At 38.4% G+C, this 20,545-nt stretch overlaps 1 protein-coding gene across 5 annotated transcripts in view; it reads left to right on the top strand.

Annotated features, from left to right (window-relative positions):
* The window catches only part of Stim1 (stromal interaction molecule 1), a 215,609-nt gene that overhangs the window by 175,706 nt on the left and 19,358 nt on the right, over positions 1–20,545 (top strand). For all 5 annotated transcript variants that reach the window (XM_026401086.2, XM_026401087.2, XM_026401090.2 and 2 more), the window contains exons 6-7: positions 10,978–11,155; positions 14,695–14,872. In XM_026401086.2, the coding sequence (XP_026256871.1) occupies positions 10,978–11,155; positions 14,695–14,872 (356 nt within the window). The remainder of the gene's footprint in view (positions 1–10,977; positions 11,156–14,694; positions 14,873–20,545) is intronic.

Below are 20,545 nucleotides of genomic sequence, written 5' to 3'. Positions count from 1 at the left end.
GGGTCAGAGACAATACAACATTTCCTTTTCCATGTATGTGGCTTGGCAGTTGCCTAAGCTGATCTGTCAATACAGGTGCATCTGTACTTTTTGAAAATATAAGACAGAGCTATCTGGGAGAAAACTGTTTCCACTCTCTTTTCTGCCTAATTATTTTTTTTAAGTGGGGGTTCTAGGACACATTTTACTTACTACTTATAGATAATAAATGATAAGTGAATGGTTCTATTCTTTATGTTAGGCATACCCTCTGTAATAAGCAATAGCTTTTCATTCATTCAGCAACCTTTGTTGAGTACTCATTGTTTATCATTATAAATGACAGGGTTCCTTGTTATACAGGTTCCAGCAGCAGTTCCATCTAAATGGAGATAGGCTTTTCAACGGATAGAGTAAATGGTCGACAAATGTAGTAAATGTTAAAGCTATTATGTCAGTCTTTCTAGAATTCAGCTAAGAGTACAAAATAGGGAAGAGCTTCCTGTTGGAATCCAGGAAGCTTTATGAGGTATGTAATTCTTTTTTTTAAATATTTATGTTTTTTAGTTGTAGTTGGACATAAACCAGGGATCAAACCCAGGGCCCCACGCATGCTAGGTGAGCGCTCTACTGCTGAGCCACAATCCTAGCCCCTAGGGAATGTAATTCTTGAGCTGAGTCTTGAAAGGTGGGAAGTGGCCTTATTAAACTCTAACCATTAACAGTGTACACTCCTCTTTGTATGTACACTAGCAAGAATACTTTTACCAGAAGGGTATAATTATTCTTTAGTCTTCTAAGATATAGTATCAAGCTGTTATATGTTCTATATCAAAGTGGAATTTTATGCTTTGAAGATTTAAAGGGTACATCAGAAACTGCGGGTTACAGAAGGCAAGGTTTCCATCTGGAAAGATGAGCTAGCATGGGAACCAGGATCCTGGATCCATGGTACAGGGTCCAGGAGATCAGAGTCAGCAAGAGGGACCCCAGTGGAGCAGGTTACACTGATAAGTAGGGTGTAATATTTTTATCCTAGGCTCATTTCATATATCCTATATGCAGTGTATGAGCTAACCTAAGGGAGTTCAGAAATCAGCAGGAAAATTATTCCTTAAATAAGCAGAACAGAGGTACTAAAGCTAAGAATAGACTTCATACTAGCTGGGATAGCTATTATGATAACCATAATAATGTAGTTGTTTTTTTTTTAAATAAGGCAAATAACAAGTGTTGGTGAGAATATGAGAAATAGAAACTTAATTTCTCTTAAGAATGTAAGATGGTTCAGTTACTGTGAAAAAAAGTCTAGTGGTTTCTAAAAAATTAAACATGGAGTTACCATATAACCCAGCAATTGCATGCCTAGATATATTAGCCAAACAATTGAAATAGATAGTCAAACAAGTATATGTATGCATGTGTTCATAGCAGCATTAGTCACAAGAGTCAAAAGATGTAAACAGCTCAAATGACCATTAGCAGATGAGTGGATCAATACAATTGTTACATACATGCAATGGAGTATTATTCAGTCATAAAATGGAGTGAAGTTATATATGCTGCAGTATAGAGAAACCTGAAAAACATTATGCTAAGTAAAAGAAGCTGACAAAAGATCATGTATGTTTCCATTTATTTGAAATACCCACCAGGGCTGGGGATGTGGCTCAAGCGGTAGCGCACTCGCCTGGCATGTGTGCGGCCCGGGTTCGATCCTCAGCACCACATACAAACAAAGGTGTTGTGTCCGCCGAAAACTGAAAAATAAATACTAAAATTCTCTCTCTCTCTCTCTTGAAAAAAAAAATAAAGAAACATCATGTGTCCATGTCTCGCAGCTGTTCTGGCTCAATTAATTGTGGGTTTGAAACATTAAAAAAAAAAATGAAATACCCACCATAGATAAAGCCATAGACATAAACTCAGCTTGATGGTTGACAGGGGCTGGAGAGAGAGGAGAATAGGGAGAAACTGCTTAATGGATAAGAAATTTTACTTTGGAGAATAGAAATGTTTTAGAACTAGACATCATGTATCTACTCTATGCCACTGGATTGTTCACTTTAAAATGGTTAATTTTGTATTATATGAACATTGCCTCAATAAATAATAATAATTAGCATTATTATTATTTTGGTACCATGGATTGAACCCAGGGGCATTCAACCACTGAGCCACGTCCCCAGCCCTATTTTGTTTTTTATTTTGAGACAGGGTCTAGCTAAATTGCTTAGGGCCTTGTTAAGTTGCTGAGGCTGGCTTTGAATTTGAGATCCTCCTGCCTCAGCCTCCCAAGCTGCTGGGATTACAGGTATGCACCACTGCGCCTGGCTAATAAATTATTATTATCATTATTTTATTTTACTGGTTCTTTTTAGTTATATGTGACAGTAGAATCAATCCATTTTGATATAATTATACAAGCATGAAATATATCTTATTCTAACTAGCACCCCGTTCTTGTGGATATACATGATGGTGGGATTCACTGTGATGTATTCATATATGTACACAGGAAAATTATGTCAGATTCATTCCACTGTCTTTTCTATTCTAGCCCTCCTCCTTTTCCTTAATTCTCCTTTTTCTAACCTATTAAACTTTTCTTTTTGCCCCACCCCCTTTATTGTGATTTAGCTTCTACATATTAGCAAAAACATTTGAGTTTTGGGGATTGGCTTATTTCACTTAGCATGGTAGTCTCCAGATCCATCATTTACTGGCAAATGTCATAAAGTCATTCTTTTTAATGGCTGAGTAATACTCCATTGTATACCACATTTTCTTTATCCATTTATCTGTTGAAGGGTACCTAGCTTGGTTCTATAGCTTAGCTATTATAAATTGTGCTGCTATAAACATTGATGTGGCTGTGTCACTGTAATATGCTGATTTTGGATACTCTTTTGGATGTATACAAATGATGTATAATAAATGATGTAAATGATAGCTGGGTCAAATGATGGTTCTATTCCTAGTTTTTTGAGGAATCTCCATATTGCTTTTTATAGTGGTTGTACCAGTTTGCAATCCCACCAATAATATATGAGTGAACCCTTTTCCCTACATCCTCACCAACATTTATTGTTACTTGTATTCATGATAATTGCCATTCTGACTGTAGTGAGGTGAAATCTCAGTGTAGTTTTAATTTACATTTCTCTAATTGCTAGAGATGTTGAACATTTTTTTCATATATTTGTTGACTGATCGTATTTCTTCTTCTGTGAAGTGTCTGTTCAGTTCCTTTGCTCATTTATTGATTGGGTTTTTTTTTTTAATTTTAAGTTTTTTGAGTTCTTTATATTCTGGAAATTTATGCCCTATCTGAGGTGCAGGTGGCAAAGATTTTCTCCCAATAAATTATTTTTTAACAACCCAAACAACAAAAGAAAGAATATATTGAGCAATATATTGAAGATGCAAATATATGCATCTTCAATATTTATAAACACTGGACTTCCATTCAGAGAACTTTTATATTGAGCTTCATCATAATTTAAAAGTTTTACACTTTAAGAAGTGAAAAGACTGGGGCTGGGGATGTGGCTCAAGCGGTAGCGCGCTCGCCTGGTATGCGTGCGGCCCGGGTTCGATCCTCAGCACCACATACAAACAACGATGTTGTGTCCGCCAAAAACTAAAAAATAAATATTAAAAATTCTTTAAAAAAAAAGAAGTGAAAAGACAATTCACAGAATAGAGAAAGTGTTTGCAAACATTATATTTCAAAAATGATAACAAATATATGCATCTTCAATACTTATAAATCCTAGACTTCCATTCAGAGAACTTCTTTATAAATTTTAGGAAAGAACCTTGAAATGATAGGAGATTTTTTCAAAATTGCCACTTAAGGGGCTGAGGCTGTAGCTTAGTGGTAGAGCACTTGCCTGGCACCTGTGAGGCCCTGGGTTCAATCTTTAGCCCCAAATAAAAACAAAACAAAGGTATTGTTTCCATCTACAACTATGAAAAAAAAATTTTTAAACTGCCACTTGCTGTGTAACCTTAGGTAGATTACTTTTTCCAGGGTTTATTTTCTGATGTGTATCATGAAATAGATCATTAGGCTAAAGGTCCTTATGGTTTCTTTTAGCTATGACTTTGCACGATTTGGGGGAGAAACCCCTTGATTGGGTTCTGTATAAAAGACAGGAGATCTGTTCCTTCCTTCTATCAACATCCTGTACTTTTGGGAATTCTGTGCTTGGCCACTGCCTTGTCAGGTGGTCTTTGGCAATTCAGTTTTGCCTAGATTCAGGTTATCTGATCTGTAAAATGGGCCTGCTAATTTAAAGACTCTTACTAGTTATTATTCTAGGGTTCTGAGAGCTGGGCATATTTCTGTAAGCTAAGATTGTGGAATCCAACAGCTGTCCTGATGACAAATATTGTCTTTATATTTTTCTAGTTATACTTGTTAAAGGAAAATTTTGAAAATTGCCAGCCGAAATCTTAGGAAAATACTAGGAAACTCTGCCAGGAGACTTCTGCAAGGGTGGGGCTGTGCCTCCTGGGTTCATATAAAGAATCCTTTGATCTGTGCCCCTTAGGTTCTGTTTTCCTTTCTGAGTACAGAGTAAAATCCCTATTTTACTTCTGTTTTCTATTCAACATCCATGTAGGACTTAGAGTGATACCCTGTGCTGGTGATGACTTGTATTCTCAATCTAGGCTAGTTGGGCACAGATGTGCAGGCCTCACCATAATAAGTCATATAACAAACATGCCAGAGAACCAAGGCCAAATTACAGTACCAGCCATGGCCACCTCGCCTTGCCTTAATAAAAATCCTGCCACTATCCTGAGGCTTGAGAAATTGCAAATCAAAGGTTTGTCATACAGAGCTGAGAGGGCCTGCTGAGGGAACAGGCACCACCTGTCCACAGCAGCTTCAGAATTTGGAAGGAGGAAGAGGGATTAGACTGGCTTCATCTCAAGGTCCGTTTTTCTGACAGTAGAAGGCATGCTCAGTCCTCCCCATGTGGTCTAAGAGTAGCACATGGCCCTTTACAGTCTTTTCCGCTCTGCAAAATTGGCTCCACTCTGCAGAATTGGCTCTGGGCCTGCAGACCTATCTGGGGCTCTCTAAACAGTGCCAATTATCAGGTGTTAGATGTGTTAAGAGAAACAAAGGCCTGACGAAAGACAGTGTCCAGTTTGAAGTCTAAACTGATGTCTCACCATGATAGCTGATTAATTCATTGAGGGGCTTTGTATCTTTTTTTTTTTTCTTCTCATCTCTAGCATTTTTTTTATTGGTTGTTCAAAACATTACAAAGCTCATGATATATCATCTTTCATACATTTGACTCAAGTGGGTTATGAACTCCCATTTTTACCCCAAATACAAATTACAGAATCACATCGGTTACACACTCACATTTTTACATAATGGCATATTAGTGTCAAGAGCTTTGTAATGTTTTGAACAACCAATAAAAAAAAAATTAAAAAAATTAAAAAATAAATAAATAAAAAAATAAAAATAATGTGGCATCTATACACAATGGAGTATTACACAGCACTAAAAAATGACAAAATCATAGAATTTGCAGGGAAATGGATGGCATTAGAGCAGATTTTGCTAAGCGAAGCTAGCCAATCCTTAAAACACAAATGCCAAATGTCTTCTTTGATATAAAGAGAGCAACTAAGAACAGAACAGGGAGGAAGAGCATGGGGCTTTGTATCTTGTGCAGATAATTTCTCAGAAAAATTTAGATTCACAGAAATGAGATGAGTTTTTAGAGGCCATTCAGCTTTTTAAGTGGTAGAGCCATTATTCAAACACACATTTTTAACTTATATTTCAGTGCTGCTTTCTACTATATTATCTACCTTGTATATCTATCAGAGGAAATAAGATATAAAGAGTTCTAGCTTTGAAAGTTTATCACTCTGTAGCTTTGTGACCTTGGGCACATTCCTAATGTTCTCTGTGCCTCAGTTTCCCCTAAATAAATGATAGCTACTGTTTCTAGAGTGGCCTACTGTTTGCTTAGTCCCAGGCTAGGGACTAGTGTGCCCTTTGTGCTTTTATCAGGAGTATTGAGAAAGATCGAGAGAGAGAGAGAGAGAGAGAGAGAGAGAGAGAGAGAGAGACAGACAGACACACACACACAGACCTGCAGAGTAATTGCTGGGTTAGGGACAGTTATGGAAAAGAAAAGATTATGTCTTATCTTCCTTCTTCAGTGGCTCGGACAATAGGAAAAATTTCATAGTGAGCAGGAGTGTCCACCTCTTCGGCAGAGCTTACTCTGGTGACTGTAGCTGTATCCTTACCTTCTCTCTTTCCTTTCGGATATGTTTATATATGCTCTTCAAGCCTTCTCCAGGATACTTTTTCACCCTCAGGTGTGCTCAACCCCTTTCATTCTTCTCTGTAAATCCATGGCCCTTTGTACCTACTGTCTTTAAAACAATCTCTCCTACCATCTTTAATTCTATAAATTGGACTCCTTGAGGGCAGAGACAGTAATATTCAGTTTAAGACCCAACAAGGAGTGGTTACCAGATGTTTGCTAGAAATTTTACAGAAAGAGGTTGTACCTCTCCAGACTACAGGAATAGGCAGACTTGGGAGAGGAATCTGGCTCAGCTTGGTTTTGGGGAGAATTGCTACCTGTAGAGTATTTGTGAATATTTGAAATAGCTAAAACATTTGTTGGGTTATAACTAGAAGGGAAGAAGGAAGGCCCAGGACCAGTTCTTACTGGTTAAACAGACACTCCAGCACAGAAGGCTATGTAAATGACAAAAGACATTCCTAGCACAGATTTTGGCAGTGAAGGATAAATATCTGAATCTATCAGTATACTATGGAAAGCAGAGAGAATGGAAAGAATTGATTGGGAGAGAGAATTCCAGAAGGTGATAATAATTGGATACTCACTTTTTCAGTACTAACTGGTACCCTGCACATTCTAATCACCCCTTACTCTATTAATAGCATTTCTTTTGTTTACATCTACCTTCCCCACCTGATGATGTTAACAGTTGATCTCATTTTGCTAAAATTTATTTGCAGCATTTGGACTGGGAATTTTATCATTCCAAGTCCCAGTCATCTTTTCCTAGGTTATCTCTGTTTACCTAGCCAGCCATGTTTGCTGTGTCAGAATGAACTTGGTTACTCCACCCTGCCTCTGTTGATTGAGTGTGAGGTGGATTCTAAGAGCTGAGTTTGTATAGAGGCTGTGCAGTACCACTGGACATATTCTTCTGTCTTCAGAAATTATTTGCCCTTTACATGTACTTTGTTTTGCACTCTCCTTTCCTGCAAAGGCCTCCCTCCATTCTTCTCTTTTGCTTTCTTTTTCACCTTTGCCAAGTACCTACTCTGGTCAGACCCTTTGCTAAGTATGGAACTACAGAGGTAAATAATTCTGTGCGCTGCCCCTGAGGAACTCACTGACTACCAGAAAGTGACAAACATGAAAGTTGAAAAACATTAAATGCATTCCCTGAGATAGCAGAGAAATAGTCCATGCTCATCTGTCTGTCCAAAGAATGGATTGATCTGGGAATCCTTACTAGAGGAGAAGGAATGGGGGAACTCTGTGAAATGTGGTAGGCTAGAAAGATAGGAAGATGGTAGGAATTGAAGAATTGGAATAGAATTATGATGGGAAGAAGTACATAATTGTAAGATGTAACTAGTATCTTTTTTTTTTAGAGAGAAAGAGAGAGAATTTTTTAATATTTATTTTTTAGTTTTCGGGGGACACAACATCTTTGTTTGTATGTGGTGCTGAGGATCAAACCCGGGCCACACGCATGCCAGGCGAGCGCACTACCACTTGAGCCACATCCCCAGCCCTGTAACTAGTATCTTGATTTGCCTATTTTCTATTTCTAAACAAATATTTATAGATTCCGTTGGTGATGTAGTGTTCAGCTCAGGGCTCCACTGAAGGGACCTGACAGTTTCTACATCTGTTTCATCTTCATCACATTCAATACCCACGTTCTTAATTACATCCTGGATGTGTCCATCTGAATGTTTCCCTCACCCTTCAAAACATTTTGATTTATACCTAAGCATTCTCTTAAGTAATTTTGTAGTAACACTGTACAGTTGAGGAAGATGAGGTCCAGATAGGACAAGTGAAGTTCATAACAAATTGAGGCAGTCTAGCATAGAACCCAGACTTCCTAATAGTGCAGGATACATGCTATGATGGTGTAATAATTTCTCTGATGGCAATATTACAATCATCTCCCAGGACGTGCTTATGTGAAAATACAGGCATTGAGCTTATAAATTTAAGTTAGATCAGGGCAATTTAAACATCTCCATAATGAGAGATGTTTGCATGTAGCAAAGCAGAAACAAAATTTGTGGCATGAATGTGAAAGTTGTAGAGGAAAAGTGTGGGTCAGAGGAAAGATAGTGTGGCCAGACAAATCTAGATTTGAATACAGCTCTATCACTTTTTATGAGCTCCAGCAAGTCAGTGTCCCTTATAGAGCCTCAGTTTTCTGGTCTATAGAATATGAACACTATTGTTGTCTCTTATAGAGTAGGTGTGATGATTAGAATTGGTGAATATGAATGTTTGATACATTTTATATTTTCTCTATTTCTTTTTTTGTGTGGATTAAGAGGAGGGAGATATTTTCACACTCCAGATTTATCCATAAAGATACAATATCAAAAGGATTTGTTGAGTGCCTTCTGTATGCCAGTTGATGTTGTGCTGGGCATTGGCATATGGGCAGGTGATGATCATTAGAAACCATGGAGAGTAAATCAACCAGATTATACTCATTTTCTTTCCACCAAGCTTGGCAGCTTATGTGCTGGGACTTTAGCTGCGCATTTGACAAGGTAGAAAGGTGGATAGATAGAGTGGATGTTTGCACATTTATGTGGAGTCAAAACTGGTTGAAGGAATCCAGAGGGTACTAAAAGGTGGAACAGTATTACCTTAGAAATAGGGGCAGGGAGAAGGTAACTGTGAGATTCTGTCATTAGTCCCAGTCACTCATTGTTTTTATTTATGACTTGGATGAGAATATGAAGCTGATCAAAATGATAGAATCTGTTTCTAGAACAATCTGGACATGGTAGAATAAAGGTCTGAATGAAATAGCTAGGCCCAATCTGCATGCCCACCTTAAGAACTTTGAAGTTTGAAAGTAATAAGAGGACAGACAAAAATGTTTATTTCATAGAGTATTGTCTGAATGAAGGTACCTTGGTCTTTTGTTAAGAATGTAAAAGGGCGGTGGGGGGGGTGCTGGGATTGTGGCTCAGTGGTAGAATGATTGTTTGGCATGTGTGAGGCCCTGGGTTTGATCCTCAGCACCACATAAAAATAAGATAAAGATATTATGTCCAACTACAACTAAAAAATAAATATTAAAAAAAAAGAATGTAAAAGGGGATGTTGGCATTAAGAAACCCCATGAAACCAAGATTAGAAATCCTTAGCAAGCAGGGGAAATGAAGAATACCCAGGCTCTAGTAGAGACTGTAGCAGAGACAAATGTGTTCAGAAAGAAAAGAAAGTGACTATGCTACAGAAATTTTTCCTGTTGGGAGTTGAAGGACAAGAGACTAAGGACATGAGTATGGCTAGAAATGCAAGTCCACATGGAGGATAGAGGATGGCTACTGGAGGGACTTCAGTTTTCTCTCTGAGGGACCTGCATAAATATGTATAAGATGTGGCTACCACCCTGAACCTCCCTTTTCTTGCGTAGAAATAGCATGTGCTAATTTGTCTTTGATCCCATGCCATCCCCATATTCTGCTGCTCAGCTTTTCAGTGAGAGCTATGACTGTAACCCTTCTTGTCAAACTGTGAGCCTCAGCTTCATGTCATTTCCAGCTACATGTGTCTTTTCATGTAGCTAGACCCTCCCTCAATTTGGTGGCTGTACCTGGGTCTTTACCAGGCATTGGTATCCTGCTAATTCTATCTTCTCCCCTACCTGAGGACAACCTTTTATGCACAGAGGGGGTCTTTAACCTTGGTTTAACTCCTTTTTCCTTCATTTTCTGATTCCTTTATTTATGGCTCCTCTGAATCCACAGTACATCCCAGATAGGCCACTGCAGCAGTCCTCTTCTCCTTATGATATCCTTTTCAAGTCTCCTGTGCTATGGCCCAGAGCCCAGATCTGACGTACTAGGAACAATGTCAGGCTCTAGAAATGCTCCTATCCTGTTCACTAAGTTCTTGGGAAGGTGGTTTTTGTTTTTATCTTCTATTTTATTTTTTCTTATTTAGCATTTAAATTTTCTCTGGAAACTGGGCATTGCTTTTAATCCTACCTGATGGCTGAATTATTGCCAGGCATTCACTAAATTATTGCCAGGCATTCTCTGGAGGTGATCTGCTTCTCAGTTCTGGGCATGTGTAATGTCTCTCATATGCCAATCTCTTGATGCTACTCCTCTTCTGTCTGATCTTTGGATTGAGCTACAGCCTAGAAATGCTCTCTGTAGATTGAGAATTCAAGACCTTTACTTGATCTGTGCTTTGGATGTTGTGCTAAAATGGCCTACTAGTCCGGGAAACCCAACTTCTGCAGTAACCTTAGTCCTGTAGCTAGACCTCAGGCTCCAGTGCCATGGCTTTATTCTGTTTATCCTAGCCATCTCCTTTTGCCTTTACATTGCTTATCCTGTAGGATGGAAGCCAGTGCATCTGGGCACATGGGCTCATCCTAGCCCAGAGATGGCTGGGATACATTGGCATGATTCTTTCCTCTTCACTGTATCTTAGAGAAGTATGAATTAATAAACCTTACTCTTAGACTTCTCAACTTTTCCAAACTAGTCCCTGACTAGCAGAGAAATAAGCACAGAGCTTACTGTAGTAGCATATGGCAAGTATGTGTCTGATAAACTAATTCTTCCCGAGAGAAATATGTGACTGCCAGGGGGAGGCATCATAAAGTAGGGGATGCAGTGAGTCTGCAAGGCTAAGTGTGAAGTGGGCACCCTGACTCATCATGCCCTCTCCTCTCTGGCAGTGACCCGCCACAATCACCTCAAGGACTTCATGCTGGTGGTATCTATTGTTATTGGTGTGGGCGGCTGCTGGTTTGCCTATATCCAGAACCGTTACTCCAAGGAGCACATGAAGAAGATGATGAAGGATTTGGAGGGTTTACACAGAGCTGAGCAGAGTTTGCATGACCTTCAGGAAAGGTAAGGCCTTGCCCCTTCCTTACAAGCCTGGTGCTGCTAGCTCTTGGGAGCCACCTGTTTCCACCTGGGTTGTACCCATGAGACTAGGCTGTCATCACTGTCCGGGCTGTCTCACCATTCCAGAAATGCATTGTAAGCCTAGCTTCTGCTATTCCAGTTGCCTTGGGCAGTTATTCCTCCTGGGGGGAAGCTGGTTTCTGTCTTTCCTCCCTCTGAGCTTCAGAAATGTTTAGTTCTCATAAGTCTTGAACTCCCCTGTTAGATGGCTTGTTAAGTAAGGGTCATTCTGTCTTCTGTCCTGCCTCTAGACTGCTTCCGTTCCCATATATATAGATATAATTCACTGTTCTTCAAAGAAACCTCATAAACCTTTTTTCCTACTGACCTTTGTTATCTCTTGAATGGAGCCTTAGTCTTCTAAGTACTGACTTGTATGACTTTGGGTAAATCCTTTCCCTTCCTGCACTTATTTCCTCATTAGTAGTGTGAAGGGCTTGGTGATTTGTCTCCATAATATTTACGGCTTAGTACAGGGCTAGACATTTAGTAGGCATCTTGATAGAACTTGGTGAATGGCTGAATAAACAAATTAACATGGATAGATATGTGGAGGAAAGAAGAGAGGAAGGAAGGCTTTCCTAGATGGAAGATTTTATCAATGAGTAGAGGGAATGTGTGGGTGTGTACAAAAGTAGATTTTTATGACTGATACCCTTGAGATCTTACCCTCTGTGGAGAGCATCATACTCTTCTAGGAGAACACTTTTAGCTCTGATAATCTGGGATGCTGTCAAAATGAAACATGATTTTAAAATGGTGGCTGAAGATTTAGTTATAAAAAGAGAGTATCAGTCGTCAGTCGGTCAATTCTTGAACTTTCTGACATCTAGGAACCAGGAATTCACTGCTTTTGGGGCAATAAAACTCACACATAGGAAAGGGCAATGAGGACATGATATGGGACTCAGGGGAGGTAACCTTACTTGAGGCAGCAGGCTTACCAGACTCATTTCCATGGAATGGGCTTTGAGGGAGTAAGGGGTTCTGATCTCTTAGCTGAATCCTGGCTATTCTGCTGGGCCCTTGTTCCTCAGCCCTTTGCCACGTAGGGACTAATTGCTGCTGTCTGAGGAATCCCATAGTTCATTTGTCTGAAAAACATGTACTGTTTTCATTCCAAAGACAAAAGAATCTAGGCAGGAGACATTCCAAGTTTGGGGATAAAACTAAGCTTCCAGCCTTCCCTGCTCCCTAAGGCCTCCTGAGCTTAATGACCACTGTAGCACTTAGAGACAGGTCCTATTCCCCACCGGACTTGGACATACATACTTGCATACCCTCCTCTAACAGTGTCAACAGCCCACATGCCACCTTGACATTAATAGATCTCCATTGCCAGCCACTACAGAGCTTTAATTACAGAATTCCTGATATTTTGAGTAAATAAATGTAATTTGACATTTATTTGTACATTCCATTTAGGATTTCACTGGGTTTCAAAATAATTCTTTGAGACAGGCAGAGATTTTGATTCTTATTTTGCTGTGAAGAAGGGGGGAAACTGGTTGAGATTGGAGTTAGGACTCACAGTCATGCAATCTGGCTGCCTAATTTTCTTCTTTGTAATGCTAATTCATTATTGCCTTGGGGTGGGGGTAGTGCTTTTATTTGTTCAATTCGGAACCCAACTATATTTATCAATATCCATCTTTGCTAGACCCTGTTGGGAATTTGAAAATGGACTAGGCTCAGTTCTACTTTGAAGGAGGTCCTTATTACAGAAAGAGGGCAGACATATCGTGGTATTGGCTTTTCTAAGGAGCTATCTTTCAGAAAGGACAGTATTTCAGTGAAGAATCAAATCCCTAATGGTATAATTTCTTACAATTGGGTTACAGGAGAGTACAGTAAAGGAAGAAGAGTACAATAAAGGAGGATATTCAGCACGGGAAGGAGATGGGGGCAGGAAATGGCGCCTCTGATTTTTTTTTTTTTTTAACTGTGCTTGTAGCACCATCTGTTGTACACCTTGAGGAGGTTCAATTCCTTTTTCTCTCCAGGGGCAAATTAGGCAGTGGACTACAATTGTTAGCAGAAGCTTGTAGCTAATATTTCTTCCTTGCTTATTCCACCACATCTTTGGAGTCCTCAGCCACTGACAACTCTGGACTAGGGTCCCCCCCCCCCCCAAAGGTTGAGTTCTGTTTCTGCCTCTTCTCAGTGATCATTGTCTTTCTTGATGGGTCTTGTTCTTTAGTCAACCTTTAGTTTTCTATACCCCAATTCTTAATCTCATATTTTTCTTCTTTATCATTTTACCCTTCTATCATAGTATACTGATAACTTTGTGTTCCTATTAAAATAGGAAGACCTGATGGGTGATATGTCCTTTCTCTTTTCAGTGGGATTAGTAAGCTCTTACCCTTTCATCTGGGTCTAGTTGAGGCCCTTTTCTAGCTCCTCTCTGGCAGAGTTGATTATGCTGTCCTTTGGGTTCTCTTCATTGTAGAACCTACAACACTTTAGACAGTTAACTGTTTACTTGTATTTGTTGAACTAGGTTACTAAGCACCTCAGTGAGAGAGACAGTTTGGTGATTTGTCTCCATAATATTTACGGCTTAGTACAGGGCTTGACATTTAGTAGGCACCTTGATAGAACTTGGTGAATGGCTGAATGAACAAATTAACATGGATAGATATGTGGAGGAAAGAGGAGAGGAAGGAAGGCTTTCCTAGATGGAAGGTTTTGGCAATGAGTAGAGGGAATATGTGGGTGTGTACAAAAGTAGATTTTTATGACTGATACTCTTGAGATCTTACTGTGGAAGATACCTAGGAAGAGAACTCAGAACCTGGGGCAGCAGGGGCTCTCCAAACCCTGTTGATCCTCTTTGGCATGAATTTTGTTTTTCTGTGCTTCTGGGATCAGATGCTTAGGAGTCTAAGAGGTCCAGTTCAATAATTACTTTGTCATCTTCCTGAACTTTTTTTCATGTCATTCATATCTCAACCATTAGGTTTTTCCTGGATTTTGTATAGCTTGTAAAGTTCTACATTAATTGAACCTTCCAGATAACCCAAAATAAGGGAAATCTGTGGTATTTGAAATCACAATAATTTTAATTCTAGTTTCAGTTCCTCCTGTAAGTTATTTTCCTTCTCCTAACCCTTCATATTCACATCTGTCCCAGGTGATAATGATACCAGTATATCATTATCTGCCTGGAGAATAAATGTGAAATGCCTTGTGAACTGATGGTTGTTATGATTGTAGTATGTGAGATACTTTAGAGGAGGGATTCAGATGCCTGGGAACCAGACTTCACACCTTAATTACTGGCAGCCAAATGATGGCCAGTGTAAGAATTAGGGTAATGACTATGGTATCCTAGCTGACAGAGCTAGCCAGTTAGCAGAGTAGGGGAAATGAATACAGAGAGCAAGTGCTATCATTTTCCTTCTTGCTGCCATGACTCATGGCATGTTGGCTGGCATCCCCTTGCCTGGCCTCCTCCAGCTCCCTACATTGCTCCTCAGGCTACACAAGGCCCAGGAGGAACACCGCACAGTGGAGGTGGAGAAAGTCCATCTGGAGAAGAAGCTACGCGATGAGATCAACCTGGCCAAGCAGGAAGCCCAGCGGCTGAAGGAACTGCGGGAGGGTACTGAGAATGAGCGGAGCCGCCAAAAATATGCAGAGGAAGAGCTGGAGCAGGTAGGAGAGTCTCCAAATCCCTGGACACCCCAAGGGGTGGGCAAAGGGTAAGGGCCTAGGGTCTGGCTGGAAACTTTCTCATGTGTGAGGACTTGAAATATGGCTCAAAGTCTATTTTCTACAGTCATTAGACTCTTACCAATAAGAGTAGTAGAAGCCACGTGTGGTGGTTTGCACCTGTAATCCTGTGACTCAGGAGGCTGAGTCAGGAGGATTGAAAATTCAAGGTAGGCCTCAGCAACTTAGTGAGACCTAAGCAACTTAGCAAAACTCTTGTATTAAAATAAAAAATAGAAAGGAATGAGAATGTAGCTCAGTGGTAAAGTACTCCTGGGTTCAATTCCTAGTACCAAGAAAATAAGAGAGTAGCGATAAATGGTGAGGTGTTTTTCAAAGAACAGTGAATAACAGGTGATGAATTATTTTATTACTTTTTTATTGAGGTATTTGCATAAAGTATGTAAAACATAAGCATAAAGCTGGTAAGCTTTTATGTATGTATGTACCCATATAACTATTACCCAGATCAAGATACAACCAGCTAACTCTTGCCCTAGTAAATATTTCATTCAAAAGGTATCCTCTGTCACAACCTCAAACCTAGTTTTGCCTAATTTTGAACTTCATAAAAATGACTTTATACATATATGCTTTTGTGTGTGTGTGTGTGTTTTTTCCCACTCAACATTAAGTCCCTAAAAGTTGAGAGTCATCTTTGTTGCATGTGGTACAGCTAGTTTATTTTCATTGCTCAGTAATAATCCATTGTACAAGGATACTATAATTTGTCCATTCTCCTGTCAATAAACACTTGAATTGTTTGCAATTAAAAAAAATTTTTTTTAAACTTTCATGACTTAACACTGCTGTGAACCTTCTTGCATATATCTCTTGGTGGGCATAAACATTCATTTCTGTTGGACATATAATAATAGAACATTCTATATTGGCTTTATTAGAAAGTACCAAACAGGCTGGGTGTGGTGGTGTATACCTGTAATCCTAGTGACTTAGGAGACTGAGGCAGGAGGATCCCAAGTTCAAAGCCAACCTCAACAACTTAGTGAGATCCTGTCTCAAAATAAAAAAATAAAAATAAAAATGGCTGGGGATGTGGCTCAGTGGGTTAAGTATCTCTGGGTTCAATCCCTGGTACCACCCTCCCCCCACCTCAAAAAAAAAAAAAAAACTAAACCAGTTTTCCAATAGTTGTACCAATCTATAATGCTGTTAGCAGTGTATGAGAGTTCTAGCTGACCTATTATCTTGGTATTTTTAGACATTCTAATAGATAAGTAATGGGTATTTCATTGAGATTTTAATTTTCATTTCCCCATGTTATTGAGCACTTTGTCATAAATTTATTGACCATTTGATTTGGGAATCTCTTCTCACTTAAAAAATTAAGTTGTCTTTTATTGATTTTTAAGAATTCTTTATATACTCTGATAGTGAGTCTTTGTGTATCTCATATATATATATATATATACACATATATTTATGTATCATATAATATATGATATATACACATAAATGAAATATTTTCTCCCAGCTTGTGGCTTGCTTTATAGTTTGTTAATGTTGTCTTCTGACGAACACAAGTTCTTGATTTCAATGAAACTCAGTTTCATCACTTTTTTAAAAAATGGTTGGTGCTTTTTGTTTCTTGTTAAAATATCTTTCCCTACCCATATGATATTTTCCTAAAATTTTCTTTCAAATTTTTATTGTTTGACTTTTCACATTCTGGTATATAGTTTATTTATTTTTGTGTATGATATGAGAAAGAGGTTAAGGATCTTTTTTTCCCCCCTAAGTAAGATAATTTGTAAAATGATCATTCAGAAATCTGTTCTTTAGTCTATTTGTCTGTTTAGTCTGGTAATGTTAAGTTCTCCAGATGTTTTCTTTTATAATATGTCCGTGTCTAGTCTAGGGTCTTTGTATTTCCTTATTAACTTGTCATTCAGTTATCCCACTCCCTCAAGAAAGACAAACCAACCAACCTTCTGGGATTTTGATTGTGTTTGTAGTGAATTTATACATTGATGTGGGGGAAAATTGACTTTTAGTCAAATAATCCTTCCAGTCTATTAGCATAATTTATCTTGTTATCTACTGAGATCTTATAAAATTTCTCTCAGCAATGTTCTATAGTTTTTTTTTTTTTTAACCCCTGTACTAGAGATTGAATACAGGGGTGCTTTACCACTGAGCTACATCCCCAGCCCTTTTTCCTTTTTATTTTGAGATGGAGTCTTGCTAGGTTGCCCAGACTGGCCTTGAATTTGTAATCCTCAGGGCTCAGGTTCCTGAGTAGCTGGGATTATGAGCATGTGCAGTCGTACCTGGTAGCATTTAATAGTTTGGATATTTTATGCCTTATTATCATTCAGTTTAATTTTTATTGTTATTTCTTATTTGATCTGTGGTTGTTTAGAAGTGTTTTACTTGCAAAAAAGGAAAATTTAAGTGTCTTATTTGATTTTCATTTTAGGACTTTTTCTAATTGTCTTTTTCTTATTGATTTCTAGTTTAATTTTATTGTGGTCAGAGCATATATGCTGTATGGTTTTAATCCTCTGAACTTGTTGAAGTTTGGTTTATGTAAAATAACTAAATAATACAAAGCAAAGATTGTCATATTGGATAAAAAACAAAACCCAACAATATACTCTTCAAGAGAAACACTTTAAGGACATAAAAAGGTTAAAAGTAAAGGATGAAAAAAGATAGATGAGAGAGTAGGCCTGGGTCTATCCCACCACTGGCAGACACCTGCCTGAGCTCAGGCTCCAGCATAGGACCACCTCTTCTGACCAGCAGACCCCCGCTGGAGCTCAGGCCTGGCCTAGATCTGCCCATACAGACCTGCGTGGGACCCAGGCTCAGAGTAGGCCTGGGTCTATTCCACCACCGGCAGACACCCACTAGAGCTCAGGCCTACACAGATCAGCCTACACCGACTTGTGGGACTCAGCCCAAGGGCAGGTCCAAGTCCGCCACCGCCCCCTCCCCAACTGGTAGCCCAAGCCTAACCCACTTCCATCTTGGGACACTGCAAACATCACCATAGCCTTCCCTACGCAGTAGCCCCTACCTTTTGACAACAGACAGGGCCTAGAAGCAGCTATAACTCATAGCAGGCATCCCAAAGGCAATGTAAGGCCCACCTTTTAATCCCATCTTTGTAAGATGTTGCATCCATCTTGGGGCACCTCCACTATTACCTTGAGTTACCTCGGCTATTACTGCCACTACCTTGAATCACAGTAGCATACATTGAGGGACACCATCAGGGTCTGGAAGCCCAACATCAAGGTGAGGTACAGACAATTTGCATGGATACTACAAGAATATGGGGTAGAAACTGTAATATCTCAGATTCACACTGCAAGAAAGGAAGACACATAGACAACATGAAAAAACAAAGGAGGAAAGTGCCCCAAACAAACCAGGATACTACAATAATAGAATCCATGGACACTGAAGTGGATGAAATGTCAGGAAAGGAGTTCAGAAGGTTCATAATTAAAATTATCTGTGAATTGACACTCCAATAAAGAGATAAGAGATCAAATACAGGTAGCAAAAGATTACTTCAAGAAAGAGATAAAGACTCTTAAAAAAAAAACAGTCAGAAATCCTTGAAATGAAGGAAACAATAAACCAAATAAAAACTCAATAAAAAGCATAACCAACAGACTAGATCATTTGAAGAAAGAATGTCAGATAATGAAGACAAAGTATACAATCTGGAAAATAAAGTTGACCACACAGTGAAGATAGTAAGAAACCATGAACAGAACATCCAAGAATTATGGGAAAGCATCAAAAGACCAAATCTAAGAGTTATTGGGAGAGAGGAAGGTACAGAATTTCAAACCAAAGGAATGCACAATCTCTTCAATGAGATAATATAAGAAAATATCCCAAGCATGAAGAATGAATTGGAAAAACCAAGAACAAGAAGCTTACAGGACACCAAATGTACAAAATCACAACAGATATACACCAAGGCACATTATAATGTAAATGCCTAGCATACAGAATAAGGATAGAATCTTAACATATAGGGGGAGACCAATTTGTATTTCAGCAGATTTTTCAACCCAGACCCTCAAAGCCAGGAGATCATGGAACAACATATACCAAACACTGAAAAAAAATGAATGCCAACCAAGAATATTATCTCCAGCAAAATTAAGCTTTTGATTTGATGATGAAATAAAAACCTTCCATGATAAACAAAAGATAAAAGAATTTACAACTAGAAAGCCTGCACTACAGAACATTCTTGGCAAAATATTCTACGAAAAGAAAATGAAAAACAATGATGAAAATCAGCAGAGGGAGGTATTACACTAAAGGAAAAACTAATTAGAGGAGAAACCAAGTCAAGTTAAATACCAAAAATAAACAAAAATATCTGGGAATACAAATCGTGTCTCAATAATAACCCTGAATGTTACTAACCTAAACTCACCAATCAAAAGACATAGACTAGAAGATTGGATCAAAAAAAAAAAAAAAGGGCCCAACAATATGCTCCCTCCAAGAGACTCATCTCATAGGAAAAGACATCCACAGACTGAAGTTGAAGGGTTGAGAAAAATTATACCGCTCACATTGACCGCGAAAGCAAGCAGGGGTTTTCATCCTCATATCAAATAAAGTAGACTTCAAGCTAAAGTTAATCAAAAGGGATAAAGAAGGACACTACATACTGCTCAAGGGACCATACAGCAACAAGACTTACCAATTATAAACATATATGCTCCAAACAATGAAGCATCTATATTCATCAAACAAACTCTTCTCAAGTTCTAGAGTCAAATAGACCACAACACAATAATTTTGGGTGACTTTAACACACCTCTTTCACCACTGGATAGATCTTCCAAACAAAAGCTGAACAAAGAAATTATAGAACTCAAGAATACAATCAATAACTTAAACTTAACTGACATACGTAGAATATTTCATCCTTCAATGAGTGTATACATGTTCTTCTCAGCAGCACATGGATCTCTCTAAAATAGACCATAAAACATGCCACAAAACAACTCTTGGCAAATATAAAAAAGTAGAGAAATTACCCTGCATTCTTTCAGATCATAATGGGATGAAATTAGAAATTAATGATAAAATAAGAAATAAAAGCTACTCCAATACTTGGAGATTAAATAATATGCTACTGAATGAACAATGGGTTGCAGAAGACATCAAAGAGGAGATTAAAAAATTTTTAGAGGTGAATGAGAACACAGATAAAACATCAAATTCTCTGGAACACTATGAAGGCAGTTCTAAGAGGAAAGTTTATTGCATGGAGTTCATTCTTAAAAGAAAAAAAGTTAACAAATAAATTACTTAATAAATGACTTATATCTCAAAGCCCTAGAAACAGAAGAACAAATCAACACCAAAAGGAGTAGAAGACAGGAAATAATTAAAATAGAGCTGAAACCAATGAAACTGAAACAAAAGAACCAACTGAAAAAATTGACAGAACCAAAAGTTGGTTCTTTGAAAAAATAAAGTTGACAAACTCTTAGCCATGCTAGCGAAGAGAAACAGAGAGAAAACTCAAATTACTAACACACATGATGAAAAAGGAAATATCACAACAGACACTACAGAAATACAGAAGATAATTAGAAATTATTTTGA

This window comes from Urocitellus parryii, chromosome 4, assembly GCF_045843805.1.
Source record: "Urocitellus parryii isolate mUroPar1 chromosome 4, mUroPar1.hap1, whole genome shotgun sequence".
Lineage (NCBI taxonomy): Eukaryota > Metazoa > Chordata > Mammalia > Rodentia > Sciuridae > Urocitellus > Urocitellus parryii.
Note: the sequence above shows the minus strand (reverse complement) of the source record. Positions and strands in the feature narration are given on the sequence as shown.